Here is a 20,711-nt window from a genome sequence, read left to right as displayed (position 1 = left end):
ATAATACAGAATGTTATATAACTATTTGGATTACATTCTGAAATACTTGCAGGTTTTTTGTTTTTCTTCTTTAAAAGAGCATGTTGGGAGTGATCAAAGGTAGGATTCGCTGCCAGAGGATGTTGCGATGGCCGCAGGAATCAACAGCGTTAAAAGGGGATTGCACAGATCCACGTAGGAGAGGTTTACCAGTGGCTAGTGGCTATGATGACTGAGGGGAACTGCCACATTTAGAAGCATTAAACCTCTGGATCCGAGAGCCAGTATCTTATGCCCAGTTGTTGGTTGTCCAAAGGAGCTGGTTGGCCACAGTGCGAGACAGGATGCTGGGCTGGATGGACCACTGGTCTGATCCAGCAGGGCTCTTCTTATATTCTTATGGAATTCACTGCCAAAGGAGGTAGTGATGGCCACAGGAACAGACAGCTTTAAAAGGGTATTAGATTCATGGAGAAGTCCACTAATGGCCGAAGGGAACCTCCACATTCAGAGGCAATCAACCTCTGAATCCCAGAGTCAGGAGGCAATGTCAGGGGAAGGCCTCAGCCTCTCTGCCCTGTTGTTGGCCCTCCAGAGGAACTGGCTGGCCACAGTGTGAGACAGGATGCTGGACTAGATGGACCACTGGTCTGATCCAGTGGGGCTCTTCTTATGGTCTTATCAGGAGAAGGACTCTGCCTCTATGCCCTGTTGTAGGCCGTCCAGAGGAACTGGTTGGCCGCAGTGTGAGACAGGATGCTGGACTAGATGGACCACTGGTCTGATCCTGCAGGGTTCTTCTGATGTTCTCATGAAGACCTTGGCTTCTCTGCCCTGTTCTTGGCCCTCCAGAGGAACTGGTTGGCCAAAGCGTGAGAGAGGATGCTGGACTAGATGGACCATTGGTCTGATCCAGCAGGCTCTTCTGATGTCCTGATGAGCCTTTTAGAAGAGAGAATGGGATGCACAGCCAACCAATGATTTAGAAATTAAGCAGACTCTGCTGAAACACCTGCCTGGCTGTGGAAGGCGCAGACTAACACAATCTCATCAGATATAAGAAACTAAGCAAAGTCGGCCTTAGTTAGTGCTTGGATTGGAGACCTCCAAGGAATACCAGAGTCAGGCAAAATAACAAACCACCTCTGAACATCTCTGGCCTTAAAAACCCTATGGGGATCACCATTGGTCAGCTGAGACTTAATGGGACTTCTCACCACAGTGAAGCACCCAGTACCAGTCAGAAGATGGAGAACTGGTGTAGTGGTTAAGTGCAATTTACAACCCGCCCTTCACCACTGGAAGGAGTCTCAGAGCGGCTTACAATCTCCTTTCCTTTCCCTTCCTCTCCCCATGACAGACACCCTGTGAGCAAAACCCCTTCTAAGCTGTGGAGTCTTGTGAGTAAAAATTCTACTTTGTGAGCTACTGGCATTCAAGTTGTGAGCTCTGGAGCCATTTTTCATGAGCTATGAGAAAAATGTGTGAGCCAGAGGCTAAAAAAACTGAGCTGGCTTAGACTAACTCAGCTTAGAGGGAACACTGCCTGTGAGGTAGGTGGGGCTGGGAGCACTCTGAGCTCTTTCTAGAACAGTCTCTGCCAGAGCTATGGCTGACCCAAGGCTATTCCAGCAATTGCATGTGGAGGAGTGGGGAATCAAACCCGGTTCTCCCAGATAAGAGATGAATCCATGACGGCTCGTGTCGGACAGCTGGCTCTGAGCGGGTGAAAACCAGCCCACTGCTCAAACGTGTCACAGTCAATCCCAAGAGGATACCTAATCGCAAAAACAGGGACTTCTCGCCACAGATGAGGGAGTCTGGTTTCAGAGAGGCTTTGACAATCTACAGAACATCTAATTGGGAGGGAATGCTGGGGTTATTGTTACAGAACAGACTCTGCCCGTTCTGTCAACACAGCCAAAGCCAAACGCCACTCTTAGTCCAAGGCTGACAAGCTGTTCGGCTGTGTCATAACAAAACAGTGGAGGTGGGAGATCTTCCCTCCCTTAGTCCCTAATCTCCAGCCTGTAAGCAGTGAAGATACCATGGCGATACCTCCCCCCACAATCCATCTATGCTCTCTTTTTTTTTTAGTATAGTGTATGTGTGTTTGCATGACTGGAAGTCATGGTGACTTCTAATGGGGCTTGGACATTTCAGAGAGGTGGCTTGCTATTCCCTGCCCCCGCCTCCCAGTCCTGGTATTCTCTTGGAGGTGTCCCATCCAAGTACTTAGAGGTGGCTTGCTATTGCCTGCCTCTGCATCCTGGTCCTCCTTGGTGGTCTCCCAAACAAGTACTTAGAGCAGTTTGCTATTGCCTGCCTCTGCGTCCCAGCCCTGGTATTCCTTGGAGGTCTGCCATCCAAGTACTTAGAGGTGGCTTGCTATTGCCTGCCTCTGTGTATCGATCCTTTGGAGGTCTCCCATCCAAGTACTTAGAGATGGCTTGCTATTGCCTGCCTCTGCATCCCGGCCCTGGTATTCCTTGGAGGTCTCCCATCCAAGTACTTAGAGATGGCTTGCTATTGCTTGCTTCTGTGTCTCAACCTTGGAAGTCTCCCATCCAAGTACTTGCCAGGGTCAGTCTCACTTAGCTTCTGAGACTGGGCTTGCTTGGGCTATCCAAGTCAGGGCCCATCTCTGCTCTCTTGAACCAACTTCTCGACAACATTCCTCTAACCAGAGACGTCAGCCATTGCAGCTGGAGCAAAAGAGAACCTGAAGAGGAGCACGCGGTCAACTTCGTGGTGACCCCATCCACAGCCGAAGTCCCCACTGACTTCCTCTGGCTCACAGCCCGACTTCCTTGGTGGTCCGCCATCCAACTACTAACACGGTGGTCGACTCTGCTTTAGCTTCCAAGTTCTGCCAAACTTGGCTTTTTAGAAGACACCCTATCTTATTTCCATTTTTGGAAACTGGGAAGAGTGGAGTATGAAGGAAGTGGTGCTTTGAGTGACAGCAGGACATGGCGAGGAGGAGGGAAATTCTTAGGAGCTCTTTATACCCCACTCTTCACTACAGTCTCCTTCCCTTCCTCTCCCTACGACAGACACCCTGTGAGGGAGGTGGGGCTGAGAGAGCTCTGAGAGGAGGAGGAGGAGAGTTGGATTTATACCCTGCCCTTCACTGGGAGTCTCAGAGCAGCTTACAATCTCCTTCCCTTCCTCTCCCCACAACAGACACCCTGTGAAGGAGGTGGGGCTGAGAGAGCTCTGAGAGGAGGAGGAGGAGAGTTGGATTTATACCCTGCCCTTCACTGGGAGTCTCAGAGCAGCTTACAATCTCCTTCCCTTCCTCTCCCCACAACAGACACCCTGTGAAGGAGGTGGGGCTGAGAGAGCTCTGAGAGGAGGAGGAGGAGGAGGAAGAAGAGGAGGAGAGTTGGATTTATACCCTGTCCTTCATTGGGAGTCTCAGAGCAGCTTACAATCTTCTTCCCTCCCTTCCCCACAACAGACACCCTGGGAGGGGGGTGGGGCTGAGAGAACTGCTCTCAAGAGAACTGAGACTGATCCAAGGTGACCCAGCTGGCTGCACGTGGAGGAGGAGTGAGGAATCAAACTTGGTTCTCCCAGATTAGAGTCCGTCACTCTTAACCATTATACCAAGCTGGCTCCTGTCTAGCCCGCTGCTTGATGATCATAATTAGTACAACCCAATTTCTCCAAAAGCAGTTGCCTGTGAAGGGCCTTGCAATCCAGTTCTCTTTTGGACACTATGTGTGGCTAAGGCTGGTGGTCTCCCCCCCTCCCCAATCTCAGTCTTGTAACCCTGAACTGCTGGCACTCCAGAGGACAAACCGCTTTCTCCTCTGGGAGTTTGCTCCCAGGGCATAAAAATATTAGCACAATGTCAAGGACAGTGTATTCCCTCTCCCCCTCTCTTGACAAACTCTCTTGCTGCCAAATTCACTAAGAGAAAACAGCTCTCCTCTCTTCCAGTGTTCCGGGGGTCATTTCTGGCATCCAAGCTGCTCAGCGAGTGGAAGGACATGCATAGTTATAGAGGGGGAGGTGGGGGAGGGGAAAAGACCATAGATTTATACCCTGCCCTTCTCTCTGAATCAGAGACTCAGAGCGGTTTACAATCTCCTTTATCTTCTTCCCCCACAACAGACATCCTGTGAGGTGGGTGCCCTTTCAAGGACAACCTCTGCCAAAGCTATGGCTGACCCAAGGCCATTCCAGCAGGTGCAAGTGGAGGAGTGGGGAATCAAACCCAGTTCTCCCAGATAAGAGTCTGCACACTTAACCACTACACCAAAGTGGCTTGTGGAAGAAATGGAGCACAGAGAGGTCAATTCAAAGAACTGTGAAATATTCTTTGTCCAAGGCAACTTGGGTGGATTCGGACCCCAAGGCTGAAAATGCAGAACAAGCTAGATTCTTCCCGGAAAGTTCTTCAGAACCCTATTTTATTGCATTTGACCCTCATTTTCCTAACAGATCTCCTTCCATGACCAGCCCTACCCCTCTTCTCTACCCAGTACAGTTTCATTATTACAACCCAAGATCAGACAGTTCATTAATATATAATAGGGGTGGCCAAACTGTGGTTCAGAAGCCACGTGTGGCTCTTTCACACATATCGTGTGGCTCTCGAAGCCCCCACTGCCCCGTCAGGCAACCCGGAGAAGGCATTTCTTTCTTGAAACCACTTCTCCAAGCCAAGCCAGTCAGCAGCTTGGAGAATGCATTTAAAGTTGCTTTCTTTCCACCTCCCCCTTCCTCCCCATCTATTTGCTTCCTTCTTTCCTGTCTTGCAGCTCTCAAACATTTGACGTTCATGTCTTGTGGCTCTCAAACATCTGACATTTATCCTATGCAGCTCTTCCATTAAGCAAGTTTGGCCACCCCTGAAAAATATTAATTACTTAAACACGATTAGGGTTTGTAGAATCTTTCGGGCTCAAGTGCCGTGTTCTACTGGAGAAAGTTTTCCTTCCAGACGTTTCGTTCTCAGCTGCGGAGAACATCCTCAGTGGCGTTGCAGCCGGAGCAGGCGCTCTGACCTTCTCGGCTACTGTGCAGCCAAGCAATAAAGCAATAAATACAGACAAGCAATAAATACAGACAAGAGATCAGATGGATAAAATGGGTTAAAATTAAAATATATTTTAAATTTTTTTTTTAAAAGACTCTGTACTCTGTCTGATTAAGCTGGAAACAGCACAAAATCTTGCTGCTGAGGCAGTAATTTCATTACAGGAATCAGCTAAAAGGAGAGTGGAATAAAATTGGTTCAATCTGTCTGGGAAGGCGGCAATAATCAGAGTCATGCCTTCAGTCCGGATCTCGTGATAGGACTGGCAGAATAAAAGCACGTGCTCAATTGTCTTGACCAGCCCAGATTTACAAAGGCAGAGACCATTTTACATACAGGATGTGAGCATATCTCCCCTCTTGGAGAGCAGAAGGGAGGGCATTAAATCATGCCAAAGTAAAAAGCTCTACGGCAGGGGTGGCCAAACTGTGGCTCGGGAGCCACATGTGGCTCTTTCACACATATTGTTTGGCTCTTCAAGCCCCCACTGCCCCATCAGTCAGCTTGGAGAAGGCATTTGTCTCTTTAAAACACTTATTAAAATCTAAGCCAAGCCAGCCAGTGACTTGGAGAATGCATTTAAAGTTGCTTTCTTTCCCCCTCCCCCTTTGCCTTCTTGTCTTGCAGCTCTCAAACATCTGACGTTCATGTCTCATGGCTCACAAATATCTGACGTGGCTCATACATTCAGCAAGTTTGGCCTCCCCTGCTCCGTGGTATTTCAGGAGTTCTAACTCTACTCAAAGGCACTCTCCTGTTTCCTTCTCCTTTGACGACCTGCGTCAAAGGAGAAGGAACACCAAGGGACACCAAGATTCGAACTCCTCGCCCTCAGCTGTGGAGCTGGGGGACCCTGGATCCTCACAGGGCTGTTCTGAAGCTCCAGTACATGGAAAACCCTGGATGCCACCCTGAGATACTCGGCAAATGGGTTGGCTAAGTCTCAGGTTCTCACCGGGCCATGAAATCGAAGAACTCTGGGTCTGTTAACACCCTTGGCAGAATTAAGGCTACGTGAAAGATCCAGCAATAAAAGAGTGCTATTTGCTGCTTTGAGCTCCTCAAAGAGGAGAAATATGTACATTAGAACATTCCCTATCAAAATCCACTTCTCCAGGAAGTCCTCGGCTTCATGCTGTGATGCTGAACTCACATTTCATCACATAAAAACATAAGAACATAAGAGAAGCCATGATGGATCAGGCCAATGGCCCATCCAGTCCAACACTCTGTGTCACATAAAAACATAAGAGAAGCCATGTTGGATCAGGCCAATGGCCCATCCAGTCCAACACTCTTGTGTCACACAGTGGCCAAAAAAAACCCCAGATGCCATCAGGAGGTTCATCAGTGGGGCCAGAACACTAGAAGCCCTCCCACTGTGCCCCCCCCCCAAGCACCAAGAATACAGAGCATCACGGGAGGGACGGTGGCTCAGTGGTAGAGCATCTGCTTGAGAAGCAGAAGGTCCCAGGTTCAATCCCTGGCATCTCCAAAAAAGGGTCCAGGCAAATAGGTGTGAAAAGCCTCAGCTTGAGACCCTGGAGAGCCGCTGCCAGTCTGAGAAGACAATACTGACTTTGATGGACCGAGGGTCTGATTCAGTATAAGGCAGCTTCATATGTTCATATGCCCCAGACATAAGAGAAGCCATGTTGGATCAGGCCAACGGCCCATCCAGTCCAACACTCTGTGTCACACAGTGGCCAAAACCCCCAGGTGCCATCAGGAAGTCCACCAGTGGGGCTAGAAGCTCTCCCACTGTGCCCCCCTCAAGCACCAAGAATACAGAGCATCACTCCCCAGACAGGTTTCCAACGATAGGCTGTGGCTAATAGCCACTGATGGACCTCTGCTCCATATGCTTATCCAATCCCCTCTTATCCAATCTCCCCTCCAGGAGAGCAAAAGGGAGGGCATGCACTGGCTAACACTTAACCATCTTTTCTGTCTCCACTCATTACATCTCCAGGATGCTGGGGAACAGGAAGAGCCCACATCCCTCTTGGACCTCTCAAAAGAAGGGGGGGACTCGTGCGTGGGATCTGCCTTTCTTTGTCCCAGACAGAAATCAACCAAGCTACGGTAGTTTGGGGGAACTGATCTGCTGGTTCCAGAGCTACGACACATCTTGTAGTGATAGGCAAAATATACTTCCAAAGAACATGGAACTCGAAGAGCATTCAAGTAAATACTTAAGCTTTGCAAGAGATAACTTGGAATCGGGGAGGGACGGTGGTTCAGTGGTAGAGCATCTGCTTGGTAAGCAGAAGGTCCCAGGTTCAATCCCCGGCATCTCCAACTAAAAAGGGTCCAGGCAAGTAGGTGTGAAAAACCTCAGCTTGAGACCCTGGAGAGCCTCTGCCAGTCTGAGTAGACAATACTGACTTTGATGGACCGAGGGTCAGATTCAGTAGAAGGCAGCTTCATATGTTCAATAGTAGAGTTGGAGGCAGTCCTCCAGGGTCATCTAAGTCCAACCCCCTGCACAACACAGGAAATTCTCAAATAATTCACTCCACACACACCCTTAGTGACCCCTGCCCTGTGCCCAAAAGATGGCAACCCCCTTGCCTCCAGGATCCCTGGCCAAACTGGCCTGGAGAAGAATTGCTCCCTGATCCCAAAGCGGAGATTGGCATTTCTCTGGATGTCTAAGAAAGGGCTATGAGAACAAAGCCCTGACCTCCCTCTCATGATCTGTCTAAGCTCACAGAATTAGTAAGGCTGTCAGAGGGCCATCTAACTTAGACAAGGGAGAGTCCCGTTTTAAGCAAAGTTCACACATGAAGCTTTGGCACTTCTAGGGAAAGCAGACGAGCGGTCTCTTCAACATCCAGACCTGGACGCTATCCAAAACCGAGCCCTCGATCCAGACGGAGAGTGCATGCATTGCCTTTGTGAGTAAACACGCTACTGCGATTGGTGTTTTCGCAAGGGTGACCCTTATACTGGGCCAGGGACACGCAGGGCACTGCCCCGGGGGAAATCGGAACAGGAGGAACTGGTTTGGAGACTAGAGCTTGCCGCTTCTAGGACAGTGGTGGTGGAGGCAAGGATCAAACTGAGAAGTGGCCTGAGAAGACCCAGACTCCTCCCCCTGCAGGAGGCTCTGTATTCTTGGTGCTTGAGGGTGGCACAGTGGGAGGTATGTAGGACTGTGTAAACCCCCCTGCCCCACAGCGCTGTCCTGGAGAAGTTCCTTGTAGCCAGTAAGGTGGAACGTTACAGGCACCAAGGCTGCAGTAAATGAATGGGGAACACCCCAAACCTTACAAATCCGCCTTCTTCCATCTTAGGCGGGTAAAACAACTGGTCCCCTTCCTTGAGTGCAGCGACCTGGCAACTGTGATCCATGCAACTGTCACCTCAAGACTGGACTACTGCAATGCCCTCTACATAGAGGTGCCCTTTTCTCGTACCCAGAAACTGCAGTTGGTGCAGAATGTGGTGGCCAGGCTTTTATTGGGTGTCTCTATATGGAAGCACCTACAGCCAAGGCTGCGGGAACTGCAGCTGCCAATAGTATTCCGGATTCGCTACAAGGTGCTGGTTATTACCTTTAAAGCCCTATATGGCTGAGGACCTGTCTACCTTAGGGACTGTCTCTCCCCACATGTTCCCCGGAGGGTACTTAGATTCAGGACGCAGAACTTATTGTTGATCCCTGGGCCGAGCGAGGCAAGACTGAACTCCACTAGAGAGAGAGCCTTCTCAATTGCGGCCCCCTACTGGTGGAACCAGCTTCCAGAAGAAGTAAGGGCCTTACGGGACCTCGCTCAGTTCCGCAAGGCCTGTAAAACAGTCCTATTTCGACTTGCCTTCAGCTGAATTATAGTACAAGAGGACGCCCCACATCGCTGAACGTATTGAAATTAATACTAGCACCGAAACGGTTTTAAATTGGTTTAAACTATTTCATTGTTATTATCAGCTTGATTGTCAAAACGCCAGTGTTTATTCATCGTTTGATTGTTTTAGTCTTGATTGTTGAGAGCCACCCGGAGCCTGCTTTGGCGGGATATAAATCCAATAAATAAATGCAGTCACAAAGTCGCTAGTTCAATATGGGGATTGCAGGGCTGGTCTGCCTTACAGGCTGCCGCGAAGGGTAACAAGGAACAAACCGTTGGTACGAGTCAACGTTGTGAATTTGGAACTAGGATCACATAGATCTCTACTCCACTATGATGCTCCCAGACAGGGCTTTTTTTTTGAGCAGGAATGCAGTTCCGGCTGGCTTGGTGTCAGGGGGTGTGGCCTAATATGCAAGTGAATTCCTGCTAGGCGTTTTCCTACAAAAAAAGCCCTGCGAAGTCACAGGCAATACCCCCTTTTAAGCCGTGGAGCCTTGTGAGCAAAAAGTCTACTTTGTAAGCGGCAGGCATGAAAGTTGGGAGCGACTGCATCAATTCGCTTGCTCCAGGGCCATTTTTTTTCCTGAGCCGAGACAAAAATGTGCAAGCCAGAGGCTTAAAAAACTGCGAACTAGTTCACGCTAACTCAGCTGAGAGAGGACACCGCTCACGCAGGCTGATCTTCAGTCTGTTGTACTTTCTCACTGGCAAAGAAAGACTGCTCAAGTCTTTTTAGTCAAGGAACCTTAATCAGATGAAAGAAAAGGTAAAGGAAAGAACCTGAGACCAACTGCCCCCATAGAGACCAGCCTCGCTGAGAAAGTGCTGATTTCTAAAGTGCTACTGGACTCGAATCTAACCGTCCCACTGCACGATGACACAGCTACCCTCTGAAAACGTCCATCGTAGAAGATGACGCGGCTCTAGAAAGCCCCGGGAATTCTGCATGCCTCGGACTACAAAAGCCCCACGCATTCTCTCGTCCTTGAAGGAGAATTAAGCAGACATGTTTAAAACAACAAAGTAAGCACTTTTTATTTCCATTAAGCACATTTTAGTATCACAATGGAATGATGAGAAAAAAAAATGTATATTTAAAAAAAACTCAAAAGTCTCTCTGTAACCCTCCACTGACGGCAGAGGGGGCTTCAAGGCAATTTAAAAACCAACATGGGGGTGAAGGGAGTGGGGGTGGGGAAGGATTTCCTCTCCCAACGGCCAGGGAAGGGAGAAGGAAGGCAGGCGGAATGACATGAAGGTGGGAACATCCGAAGTAGTCTTTGGCCTTTCTGTCTCATGATTGACGCCGGTTGTCGAAACCTGCCGGTGGCACCACCAGACCCTGCGTGGGGGATTAAGACAAGAACGCCCAGCAGGAGCAACGGCCTGGCCTGCGGTTGGCCTTAAGACGCTCCCTGCAGGAAAAAAGGGAGCTGCCGACTGAGCCGCGGGGAGAACCCGGAAAGAGGTGTGGGGAGGTCGAGGAAGGGGGTGTGTCGTGTGCGCGGCATGTGGCTCCAGTGCGCGGCAAGATGCTGCTGCTTCCTTGCGGGGACCGGCGGCCTCTGGAAGCAGAGGCGGCAGTGCCATGAAGAGGACAGGCCTGCTCTCGACGCTGGCCGGCAGGAGCCCGAGTCCTCGCGCCGAAGACTATAGCTTCACGGTCCCTGGGGGCAAGCTGTCGTTGCAGAGCCGGTAGTAGCGGAGGTCGTTCACCAGCCTGTGCACGTTCTGGGTGAAGGAGGGCAGGTCCTGGGGGAGGAAAGGCAGGACACGGTGAGCCCCGGAGGGTTGAGCAGAGGCGGCCGTGACTGTGAGCCAGCCCCAAGAGGCTTGGCGATAGCATTGATTTAGGGCAGGGGTGGCCAAGGGTAGCTCTCCAGGTGTTTTTTTGCCTACAACTCTCATCAGCCCCAGCCAGCATGGCTGATGGCTGGGGCTGATGGGAGTTGTAGGCAAAAAACATCTGGAGAGCTACCCTTGGCCACCCCTGATTTAGGGGATTTTAGGATGCGTTTGCCTTTTGGTAAAAGGTGCTGGTTGAAATCAAAGCTGGCGGAGGCCCATCTCCACGCTCTGTTTCGTTTTCTGTCACAGTGGGCCATTTTCTGTCGTTTCCAGGAAAGGGCCCCCCTCCTCTCCCTGTTTAGAAACGAAGAGGATCCAAAATCTCGTTGCCCAGGGAGGAAAAGGCGGAGTGTTTTAAGGAAAGGCAGCTTCTGGGGTGACCAGCAGTCCAGTGAACGACTCACCACCCAGGTAACCCCAGTAATGGCATTTCACACCAAGCACTGTGATCACACTGGAAGCTGTACATATGACTCGTGACCACAGCCGGCACACAAGGCAAATGGAAGGAGACAGTCCTTCAAATAAACAGGCATTTCACAGCCTGGGACCCACATATTTGACGGACAGTCTTTCACACATCCCTGTGTGCTGCCCGGAGTCCATCAGACAGCCTCAGGATGGCCTGTTGAGAATCAACTAGAGCCTGGGCCTTTTCCACATAGGCTTCCTGAAAAGGGCCACCTTGCTGGAGACCTTCAGGAGCCTGCCTGTTAGGCAGGGGTTTTGAGAGAAGATGATGATGATATTGGATTTATACCCCGTCCTTCACCCTGAATCTCAGAGCAGCTCACAATCGCCTTTTCCTTCCTCCACAACAGACACTCTGTGAGGTGGGTGAGGCTGAGAGAGCTCTCACGGAAGCTGCCCTTTCCTGGTTTGGAGACTAGAGCTTGCCGCTTCTAGGACCGGGGGGGGGGGGGGGGGGGCGGGGATCAAAGTGAGAAGCGGCCTGAGAAGACACCCAGACTCCTCCCCCCGCAGGAGTCCTGCCGGAGGCTCTGTATTCTTGGTGCTTGAGGGGGGCACAGTGGGAGGTATGTAGGACTGTGCAAAACCCCCTGCCCCACAGCGCTGTCCTGGAGAGGTTCCTTGTAGCCAGTAAGGTGGAAAGTTGGATATAAAAAGTAGGATATAAATGTAAGGAAAAAGGATATAAATGTAAATTTGCCACCACATTGATTAAGGGGATATTCCAGCTGTCGCCATCTGTGCTCTTTACTCAGGCACACAGGAGGGGGAGGAGAACCACAGTATAGTGGGAACATGAGAAGTAGCAGCAGCTTTTGTACCCTGCCCTTCAGAGTCTCGGAGCGGCTTACAATCTCCCTTCCCTTCCTCACAACTGAGACCCTGTGAGGTTGGTGGGGCTGAGAGAGGTCTCAGAGAACAGCTCTGCGAGAATCATGACTGACCCAAGGTCACCCAGCTGGCTGCACGTGGAGGAGTGGGGGACTCAAACCCAGTGCTCCCAGATTAGAGTCTGCCGCTCTTAACCATTACACCACACTGGCTCTAACAAGATGAGCTGGATTTATATACTGCTGTTCAGAGTCTCAGAGAGAACTGAGAGACACCCAGCAGCTGCATTAGTGCCAGGTTGGTGTAATGGTTAAGTGTGGACTCTTATCTGGGAGAATCGGGTTTGATTCTCCACTCCTCCACTTGCACCTGCTGGAATGCCCTTGGGTCAGCCAGAGCTCTGGCAGAGGTTGTCCTTGAAAGGGTACCTTTTGGAAGATTTCTCTCAGCCCCACCCACCTCACAGGTTGTCTGTTGTGGGGGGAGAAGATATAGGGGATTGTAGGCCGCTCTGAGTCTGATTCAGAGAGAAGGGCGGGGTATAAATCTGCAGTCTTCTTCATGTGGAGGAGGAGTGGGGACTCTAACCCGGTTCTCCCAGACTAAAGACCGCAGCCCCTGATCACTGCACCAAACTGCCTCTTCTACGGATGAGTGCCGATGCAGACTAAGACCAGGATGAGCCAGTGAAGCCAACATGTTGTGGCAAGTGCCCCCCCCCGCCCCCACCTACCCTGTCCATTTTGAAGTTCCTTCCGAGGACGCTTTTCTGGTTGGCATCGACGCCTTCGCAGCTGGCCAAGAACTCAGGCAGGAAGGCCGAGTAGAAACCGTCAAAGTCCACAGAGGCCATGTTGTAGACAGCGATGCCGATTTCCTCTTGCAAGAGGTCGTGGGACTTGTGGACCAGGACCTGGAGCAGCACGTTCACAAACTGGAACAGCATGGTCGTCCGGAAGATCTTCTGCAGGAGGAGGGGGAGGAGGAGAGCCAAGAGGAAAGCATCTTCAGACCCACCGCCAAGAGAAAGCAGTCCTGGAGGCAAGGCTTCCTCTCAACTGTGGAGTCCTTGAGCAAATGTTCTACTTTGGCAGCTGCTGGCATTAAAGCTGTGAGTTCCTGCACAAATTAGTTTGCTCTGGGGCCATTTTTTCCTGCACTAAGACAAAAAACTGTGAGCCACAGGTTGTTAACTAGCTCATACCAACTCAGCTTAGAGGGAACACTGCCTAATACAATGTTCCCTCTAAGCTGAGTTAGTGTGAGCTAGCTCATGGTTTTTTAGCCTCCGGCTCACACATTTTTTGTCTTAGCTCAGGAAAAAAAATGGCCAGGGACCAAACGATCAATCCATCAAACAAACCTTCAATGGCACAGTAATACAATGAAACGAGGAATAAACAGTCCAAAAACCAGACGTCTAAAAATACAAAAGGTCTCCACCAACCAGAACCCACTGAAAATAAGAAAAGGCAGAGCAGGCAGGCACAAACTAACTTATGCAGTCGCTCACAAAGTAGAATTTTTGCCTACAAGTTTCCACAGCTTAGAGGGAGCATTGCTTATCGCTTCCTTGGGCTGTGCATCAAACCTTTTTGGCACCAGGGACCGGTTTTGTGAAAGACTATTTTTCCACGGACCGGGGGCGGGGGGAGAAGGGCAGCGGTGATGATTTTGGGATGATACAATTTTGCACTTTATTTTGGTGAGGTAGTTAAGTGGGAGAACCGGGTCTCATTCCCCACTCCTCCACTTGCAGCTGCTGGAATGCGCTTGGGTCAGCCATAGCTCTTGCAGAGGTTGCCCTTGAAAGGGCAGCTGCTGTGAGAGCTCTCTCAGCCCCACACACCTCACAGGGTGTTTTTTGTGGAGGAGGAAGATAAAGGAAATTGTGAACCACTCTGAGATTTGGAGTAGAGGGCAGGATATAAATCCAGTGTGGTGGTGGTGTTGTTATTACTACTACTACATTGCAATACATGATGAAATAATTATACAACTCACGGCCCGGTTGCTAACAGGCCACAGACCAGTACTGGTCCACGGCCTGGAGATTGGGGGCCCCTGGCCTATAGGATACTCTGGGAATGGGGGACTGCAGAGACACAGTCTGGCCTTTCCACAAGCCCCCGGGGCTATTTTCAGAGGTGCGTAACAGCTGCCTTAAGACTCGCACACAACCATTCTAGGAATCCCATTTGCACAAGAAGCCACCTTATACTGAATCAGGCCCTCAGTCCGTGAAGGTCAGTATTGTCTACTCAGACTGGCAGCAGCTCTCCTGGGCCTTAGATGGCATCCTCTCACATAATCTGCCCAGCCCTCTCAACTGGAGATGCTGGGGGTTGAACCTGGGACCTTCTACATGCCAATCAGAAGCTCTCCCGCTCAGCTGCAGCCCCTCTTCTCCCTCACCATCATTCCCTGCCAACAAGTCCTGTATTCCACATTGCTTCCTCCACACCCATCTTCTTTACCTCTGGTCTGGTTACTGGAGTGCTTCAACAGCGCTCTTTGGGATACTGGATCTGACCCTAGATCCACCAGCACACGTATGAAGCTGCTTTCTCCTGAATCCATCAAGGTCAGCACTGTCTACTCGCACAAAGGTCTTTCACATCACCTACAATCTGATCCTTTAACTGGAGACGCCCAGGACTGAACCTAGAGCCCTCTGCATGCAAAACGGAGGCTCTTCCCCTGCGCCACAACCTCCCTCCCCCGTGCTATGCGGTTCAAGGCAAACCCTCTTCTTTTGAAACCTCTGGGCACCAAACTAGGCCCAAGTCTGCAGAATCTCAACAGCCTAGCCTCCCTCCTCCATTTCCATCTACCTGATCATACTACTGGCTCTCTGAGGTACGTGCCCTCTGCTGCGATTAGCAGGCTGAAAGCTGGCATCCCGCTAACTTTGGCATAAAAGTAGTACTTCCTGGCCTCAAGGAGGGGTGTAGACAGGGGTGGAATTCCAGCAGGAGCTCCTTTGCATATTAGGCCACACACCCCGGATGTAGCCAATCCTCCAAGAGCTTACAAGGCCCTTTTTTGTAAGCTCTTGGAGGATTGGCTACATTGGGGGGTGCGGCCTAATATGCAAAGGAGCTCCTGCTAGAATTCCACCCCCGGGTGTAGCATTGTCTCTTTCACACTCTAAGCAAGTGCTTGTTACGGGGGGAGGGGGGGAAGAGACTCACCTTGTGGTAGAGCTTCTGCTTTGTGTTCAGCGTCTCCAGATAGAACAGGTTCTGCTTGAACAGATGGATATCGGGTTGCAGGAAGGACTGGCCGAAAGCCTGCGGGGACAGAAGAGGCTCTCAGGACATGGTCTAAGGACTGGGTGGCTGGCCATCCAACTCTAACAGGGCAGCTCAGAACGCAGCACAAAGTCATCCCCCCCACCCAGCGAATCCCCTAAGAAGTGACCCCAGTTAAATCAGCTGCGCCCAGCCTTTCCACCTTCTACTGTCCAGATTCAGGGCACTAAGGCGCAGTTTGCTTAAGCTGAATTAATGGTTCAGTGTCATGTTTTAGCGCAGCCTATCCAGCATCTCACACCAGCAGAGGAAACGAGAGTCCAGAGCTTCCTTGGGCTGTGCATCAAACTGCAGGCCGGGCCTGTCAGGAGATGGCCAGCTATCACCTTTGCTCCCGTCTGAGCCGATAGCAGTGCATGCCACTGCACCACAAGCAGTGCTCAGGAAAACAGGATATTTCCTCCTATGGCACAGTCAGCCCCCAGAAAGAGATCCCAGGGCAAGAACAGAAGAGTAGAGGAACAAGCTGTGCTATGGGAGACTGGATGGCGTGAGGTGCCCTTAAACCTGCCTGTTGAAGAAGGAGGCCACAGAAAAGCAAGGCTCTCCCCAACTCCCTTCTCTAGCAGGGGATCTGCACCCTTTTAGAGCACTGCTTTCTGGGGCTTCCTCAGCTGTGCTGCCCACGCATGGAAGAATGGCTGGATGCCAGGAATTTGCCCCTTTGACTTGAGCAAGCTTGTCCTTCCAACAGACAAGGAAGGTCCTTGATTTGCTAAGCCTGCTTCTTCTAAGGAGGACAAGATCTGCCCCCATCGCAAGTTTAAGCCAAGCTCAATGGGACCAAGCACCAGTGGATTCACATTCCTAGCAAACAAAGAAATTGGGTAAGAATTTCAGAGTGGGAAGTCACATGAGTCTTTTGTTGCAAGAAACAAGCAGAGACACCTTCCGTTTTGGGAGCCTTTGGGGAAAGAAGAGCAAAAAACCCTGCACAAATTGGGACCCTTTCCCTGTTCTCCTCAAACCACCAGTTGCTTGGGAAGGTGGAACTGTAGGGGCAGGTCTCAGTTAATGGCGAGAGATATCAGAGAATCTGTACTCTGACCTCGGTGGCGGTGGGCAGCTGAGATGGGTACAAGCGCTCCGTCCCATGCAAAAACATGCAGAGAATGTTAAAAGAGACTGCGAGCGAGCTGAGAGCTGCAAAGAGCCAGGAGAACTTGGCTGGGAGCAAGTGTGGGTTAACAGGCAGCTGGAGCCAATGACCACCGGTTGGTACTCTGCTTATAGATTAACAGAAGGATCAGTGCTTGGGAGAATGTGTGACAGCATGCAGGCCCTTTGAGGGGCTGGATGGGAGAACTGTTCCCCCCAACACAAAACATTAACAGCCTCTTAGCAAACGCCAGATAAAGGACCGACGCTGGAGAAAGCAGTCCAGCACACAGCGAGGGGGCATTTCTAACGACACGGTGTGACCTCCGGTGATTTTGCAAGAGCCATTATGCGCCGTGTTTCATATCTCCCCAATAACTAGCTGGTAATAGATGGGCTGCATTCACAGCTAGTGGGCTCACTTGAGCTGAGAGGTGGCTTGCAACTCTCACAACGCTAAGCACTTAATATGATACGCCGTTATCGCTCAAGTGGTCATTGAGTTAAAATATGCAGCTGTGCTTTATAAGCCCCCCCCCTTTTGAACAATCCTGAAGCATGCACAGAGCTGCAACACGAATACGAGTGTGAATTTCCATCTCTTCTATGCTGTGTGTCGTCAGGGCAGTATCTGAGTTACACCGTTATTCTCAACAGCCCAGGATTCTCACAGCTCCTTTGCAGCAAGACGGCTAGTGTACCACCGGGATTATAGCGTAAGATTAAGACCGCCCCCCTGCCCAAACCCACCCTCCACTGTGAACCTCACAGGTGTTGTTGGTCCAGCCATGCTCCCTCAGCCTGAACTGCAAGGACAAAAATGGGCAAAGGAGACCCATATATGCAGGGTTCACACCTCTCGCTTCCTTAGACAGCCAGTTTGGTGTAGTGGTTAACTGTGCAGACTCTTATCTGTGAGATGCGGGTTTGATTCCCCACTCCTCCATTTGCACCTGCTGGAATGGCCTTGGAACAGCCATAGCTCTCGCAAGAGTTGTCCTTGAAAGGGCAGCTTCTGTCAGAGCTCTCTCAGCCCCACCTACCTTGCAGGGTGTCTGTTGTGGGGGGAGAAGATATGGGAGTGTAAGCAGCTCTGAGTCTCTGATTCAGAGAGAAGGGCGGGTTATAAATCTGCAATTCTTCAATTCTTCTTCTTATATCAAACTAGACTGATGGACATGTTTTCTCTATTAAAATAGGATCAGAGGTAAAGGCCTTTTACCTCTGCCACTCAATCCATGTGACGGGAAATGCTGGTGATTGAACCTGGGATGGTCAGGGGTGTAGAACGCATTTGTTACGAGGGCCGGATCTGACATAAATGAGACCTTGCTGGGCTGGGCCATGTGTGTAAAATGTAATGCCAGGAAGCGACGATCTAAACTTCATAAAGGACACAGACGAGAACAATTAAAGATTTTGGCAATCTCCTGTGTGGCTGAGGGAACTGGGCAAAGGAAGCTCTGGCTATCTCTCTCCCTCCCCCCGGGGGGGAAAGAGGCTTGGCTCAGTAGCTCCGCTGTGCAATTGAGAGAACCTGGCAAAGCAAGCTCTCCCTCTCTCCTTCCTGCCCAAGGGAGGAGCCTCAGCCAGTTGGGAAAATGGAAGCTTTGCTCTATAGCTCCTGTACAATTGAGCAAGTCTGGCAAAGCAAAGGAAGCAAGAGAGAGGGAGAAGAAAGCAGACTTACTCAGAAGTTGAAAGGAATCCTCCAGGAGCCTGATTTGGCTCCTGGGCTGCATGTTTGATACCCCTTGTCTACATGCTGACTGGATGCTCTGCCACTGAGCCACAGTCCCACACCTTCAGCTTCTTGGGAAAAGGGCTGATTAAGCAAGGCACCTGATAGAACATCCCACCGGGAAGACCTGCTTTGAACCAGTTCTACTGGGTCTGACCAAGGGTCTACTTGACAGAAGATCTGCGGCTGGATTTTTATTATATCACAAGTCATCTTGCTGATCAGACATGCTTTCATGTAGAAGTGAACTCATATCACGTTCAGCTAGTGGTCAAACTGATTGCATAAGGGCTCCCCCCCAGCCCCCAGCTCTGACAGCTAATTAAAACAGTTACAGAAATACTAGATTTATTTGCATTTTGACAGACATGCTGAGAAATGAGTCTGGCCTTTTAGTCTTGCTTGAAAAGGAAAACAAGCACATTAGCAGATGTCATTTTGGGCGCACCTGTCTGATTATCTCATCAATATTTAACAACCAGTCATTTATCTAGATGATGATCACATGGTTAAGCTAGAAAAGATTTAACATGTGATATGAATCCCATTTGCACTGCTGTGATAAGGAAATCAGATTTTCCTGGACAGGACTCTGAGGAGATAAGGTGAGATTTCTGTTTATGTGTGAGTTTATAGAGAAATCCCTCAAAGCAGTTTGAGATCACACTCAAATCTGCTTTGCTTATCCAATTTTACTTATCCAATATGGCTAGAAAATGCTAGGAGATCTAATATTTTGGCAATCGTCTGCAACAGCTATTTATTTATTTATTTATTTTATGACTTCTATCCCGCCCTTCCCAACAAGTGGCTCAGGACGGCTTACAACACAAAAATATAACATAAATAGAAGTTAAAGATAAAACATTTAAATTTAAGTATTAAACCATTAAAAACATTAGAACATTTAAAACATTTAAAACATTGGGGCAGCGGACATCCAGTATAGCTACATTCAGTTTCTTGTACCAGCTAGTCATAGGCCAGCCGGAAGAGGGTTGTCTTACAGGCCTTGCGGAACTGGGCTATGGGGTTAATTTCTGTGTGTTTTGTAACACCTGGTCCAATAAAGAGAATTACTTTTTTGACAGATGATCAAAACTTGCTGAAGGCTTTCTGCTGGTTTGCTGTAAAAGTTCGAAGGACAGAACTCACAGCTATCAGAAACAAAGGTTGCAAGACAGACGCTAGCTACCGCCTGCCCTCTCTGGCATGAATTCTCCCTTTCTCATTTTCCTAGCTGGGATGAATTGATACGAATCAAGATCTGTAGGTCAGACAAGTAGAGAAAGTGGGGTGGGGGGGAGAGATCCTGGAGATATCTGGGGCTAAATGTAGAATTAGTTAGTCCAGAAGTTCTATTTCAGGGTTGTCCAAATTTGCTTAATGTAAGAGCCACATAGAATGCCAGATGCTTGAGAGCTGCAAGACATGAATGTCAGATGTTTGAGAGCTGCAAGACATGAACATCAGATGTCTGAGTAGTAGTAGAGCCAGTTTGGTGTAGTGGTTAAGTATGTGGACATCTGGAAGAACTGGGTTTGATTCCCCACTTCACTTGCAGCTGCTGGAATGGCCTCGAGTCAGCCATAACTATTGTAGGAGTTGTCCTTGAAAGGGCAGCTTCTGTGAGAGCCCTCTCAGCTCAACCCACCTCACAGGATGTCTCTTGTGGGGGGAGAAGATAGATGAGATTGTAAGCCGCTCTGAATCTGATTCAGAGAGAAGGCTGGGGTATAAATCTGCAGACTTAAGAGCTACAAGGAAGTTAGGCAGGCAGGCAAATAGATGGTGGGAAGGGAGAGGTGAAAAGAAAGCAGCTTTAACTTTAAATGTATTCTCCAAGCTGCTCCAAGCTAGCTGGCTTGGAGAAGTGATTTAAAGAGGCAAATGCCTTCTTCCAAGCCGGCCAACAGGGCAGTGGGGGCTTTGAGAGCCACACAATGTGTGAAAGAGCAACATGCAGCACCTGAGCCGCAGTTTGCCCACCCCTGCTCTGTTTGGACAGAAGAGAATATTAACTTGTTGCAGATCCTGAATGCCAACTTCTGGGAGCTCCCAAGCAAGGCGTGACACCTCTAGCAAACAGGTCAAGAGTCCTTTCCCCCTCTGCCCTCCGATACCTGCATGATGGCACTGAATTGTGGCTCGTTGTCCATCTGCTCGTCAGTCACCCCTCTCTGGACGCTGGCCAGGACACTGGACTTGAAGAAGTGCCGCCAGTTGTGGTGCAGGACCCGAAAGAGCAGCTCAAAGAGTTCCGCTTTCACATCTGGGGAGGATCGCTGGGGTGGGGGGGGGGGAGAGAGGCACACAAGGAAAGGCCTGCATGTCAGCGCCACTGAATGTCACCACATGCATAGCCAAAAAGGGTAGAGAGCCAGAGTCTCTCACATAGAGGTCTGTGAAGGGGCAGAAACACCAAGGGGGTTATTCTGCACTGGGCACCTTTTAAGAACTGCCCTTCTAGGAAATACCTTCCTCCTGAATACATTGTGGTTGCGTAAGTACATCCAAAAGGT

At 50.0% G+C, this 20,711-nt stretch overlaps 1 protein-coding gene and 1 non-coding gene across 3 annotated transcripts in view; one reads left to right on the top strand and one right to left on the bottom strand.

The window, feature by feature from the left end:
- Positions 1 to 6,457: 6,457 nt before the first annotated feature.
- On the top strand, positions 6,458 to 6,524 carry TRNAL-GAG (transfer RNA leucine (anticodon GAG)). The gene has a single exon. It is a non-coding gene; the product is annotated as a tRNA-Leu (tRNA).
- Positions 6,525 to 9,895: 3,371 nt separating this feature from the next.
- The window catches only part of XPO6 (exportin 6), a 65,099-nt gene continuing 54,283 nt past the window's right edge, over positions 9,896 to 20,711 (bottom strand). For both annotated transcript variants that reach the window (XM_060260545.1, XM_060260546.1), the window contains exons 21-24: positions 20,313 to 20,474; positions 15,231 to 15,329; positions 12,770 to 13,000; positions 9,896 to 10,638 (exon numbers count right to left, since the gene is read on the bottom strand). In XM_060260545.1, the coding sequence (XP_060116528.1) occupies positions 10,537 to 10,638; positions 12,770 to 13,000; positions 15,231 to 15,329; positions 20,313 to 20,474 (594 nt within the window). In that variant the 3' untranslated portion in view covers positions 9,896 to 10,536. The remainder of the gene's footprint in view (positions 10,639 to 12,769; positions 13,001 to 15,230; positions 15,330 to 20,312; positions 20,475 to 20,711) is intronic.

Source organism: Heteronotia binoei, chromosome 20 (genome assembly GCF_032191835.1).
Source record: "Heteronotia binoei isolate CCM8104 ecotype False Entrance Well chromosome 20, APGP_CSIRO_Hbin_v1, whole genome shotgun sequence".
Lineage (NCBI taxonomy): Eukaryota > Metazoa > Chordata > Lepidosauria > Squamata > Gekkonidae > Heteronotia > Heteronotia binoei.
Note: the sequence above shows the minus strand (reverse complement) of the source record. Positions and strands in the feature narration are given on the sequence as shown.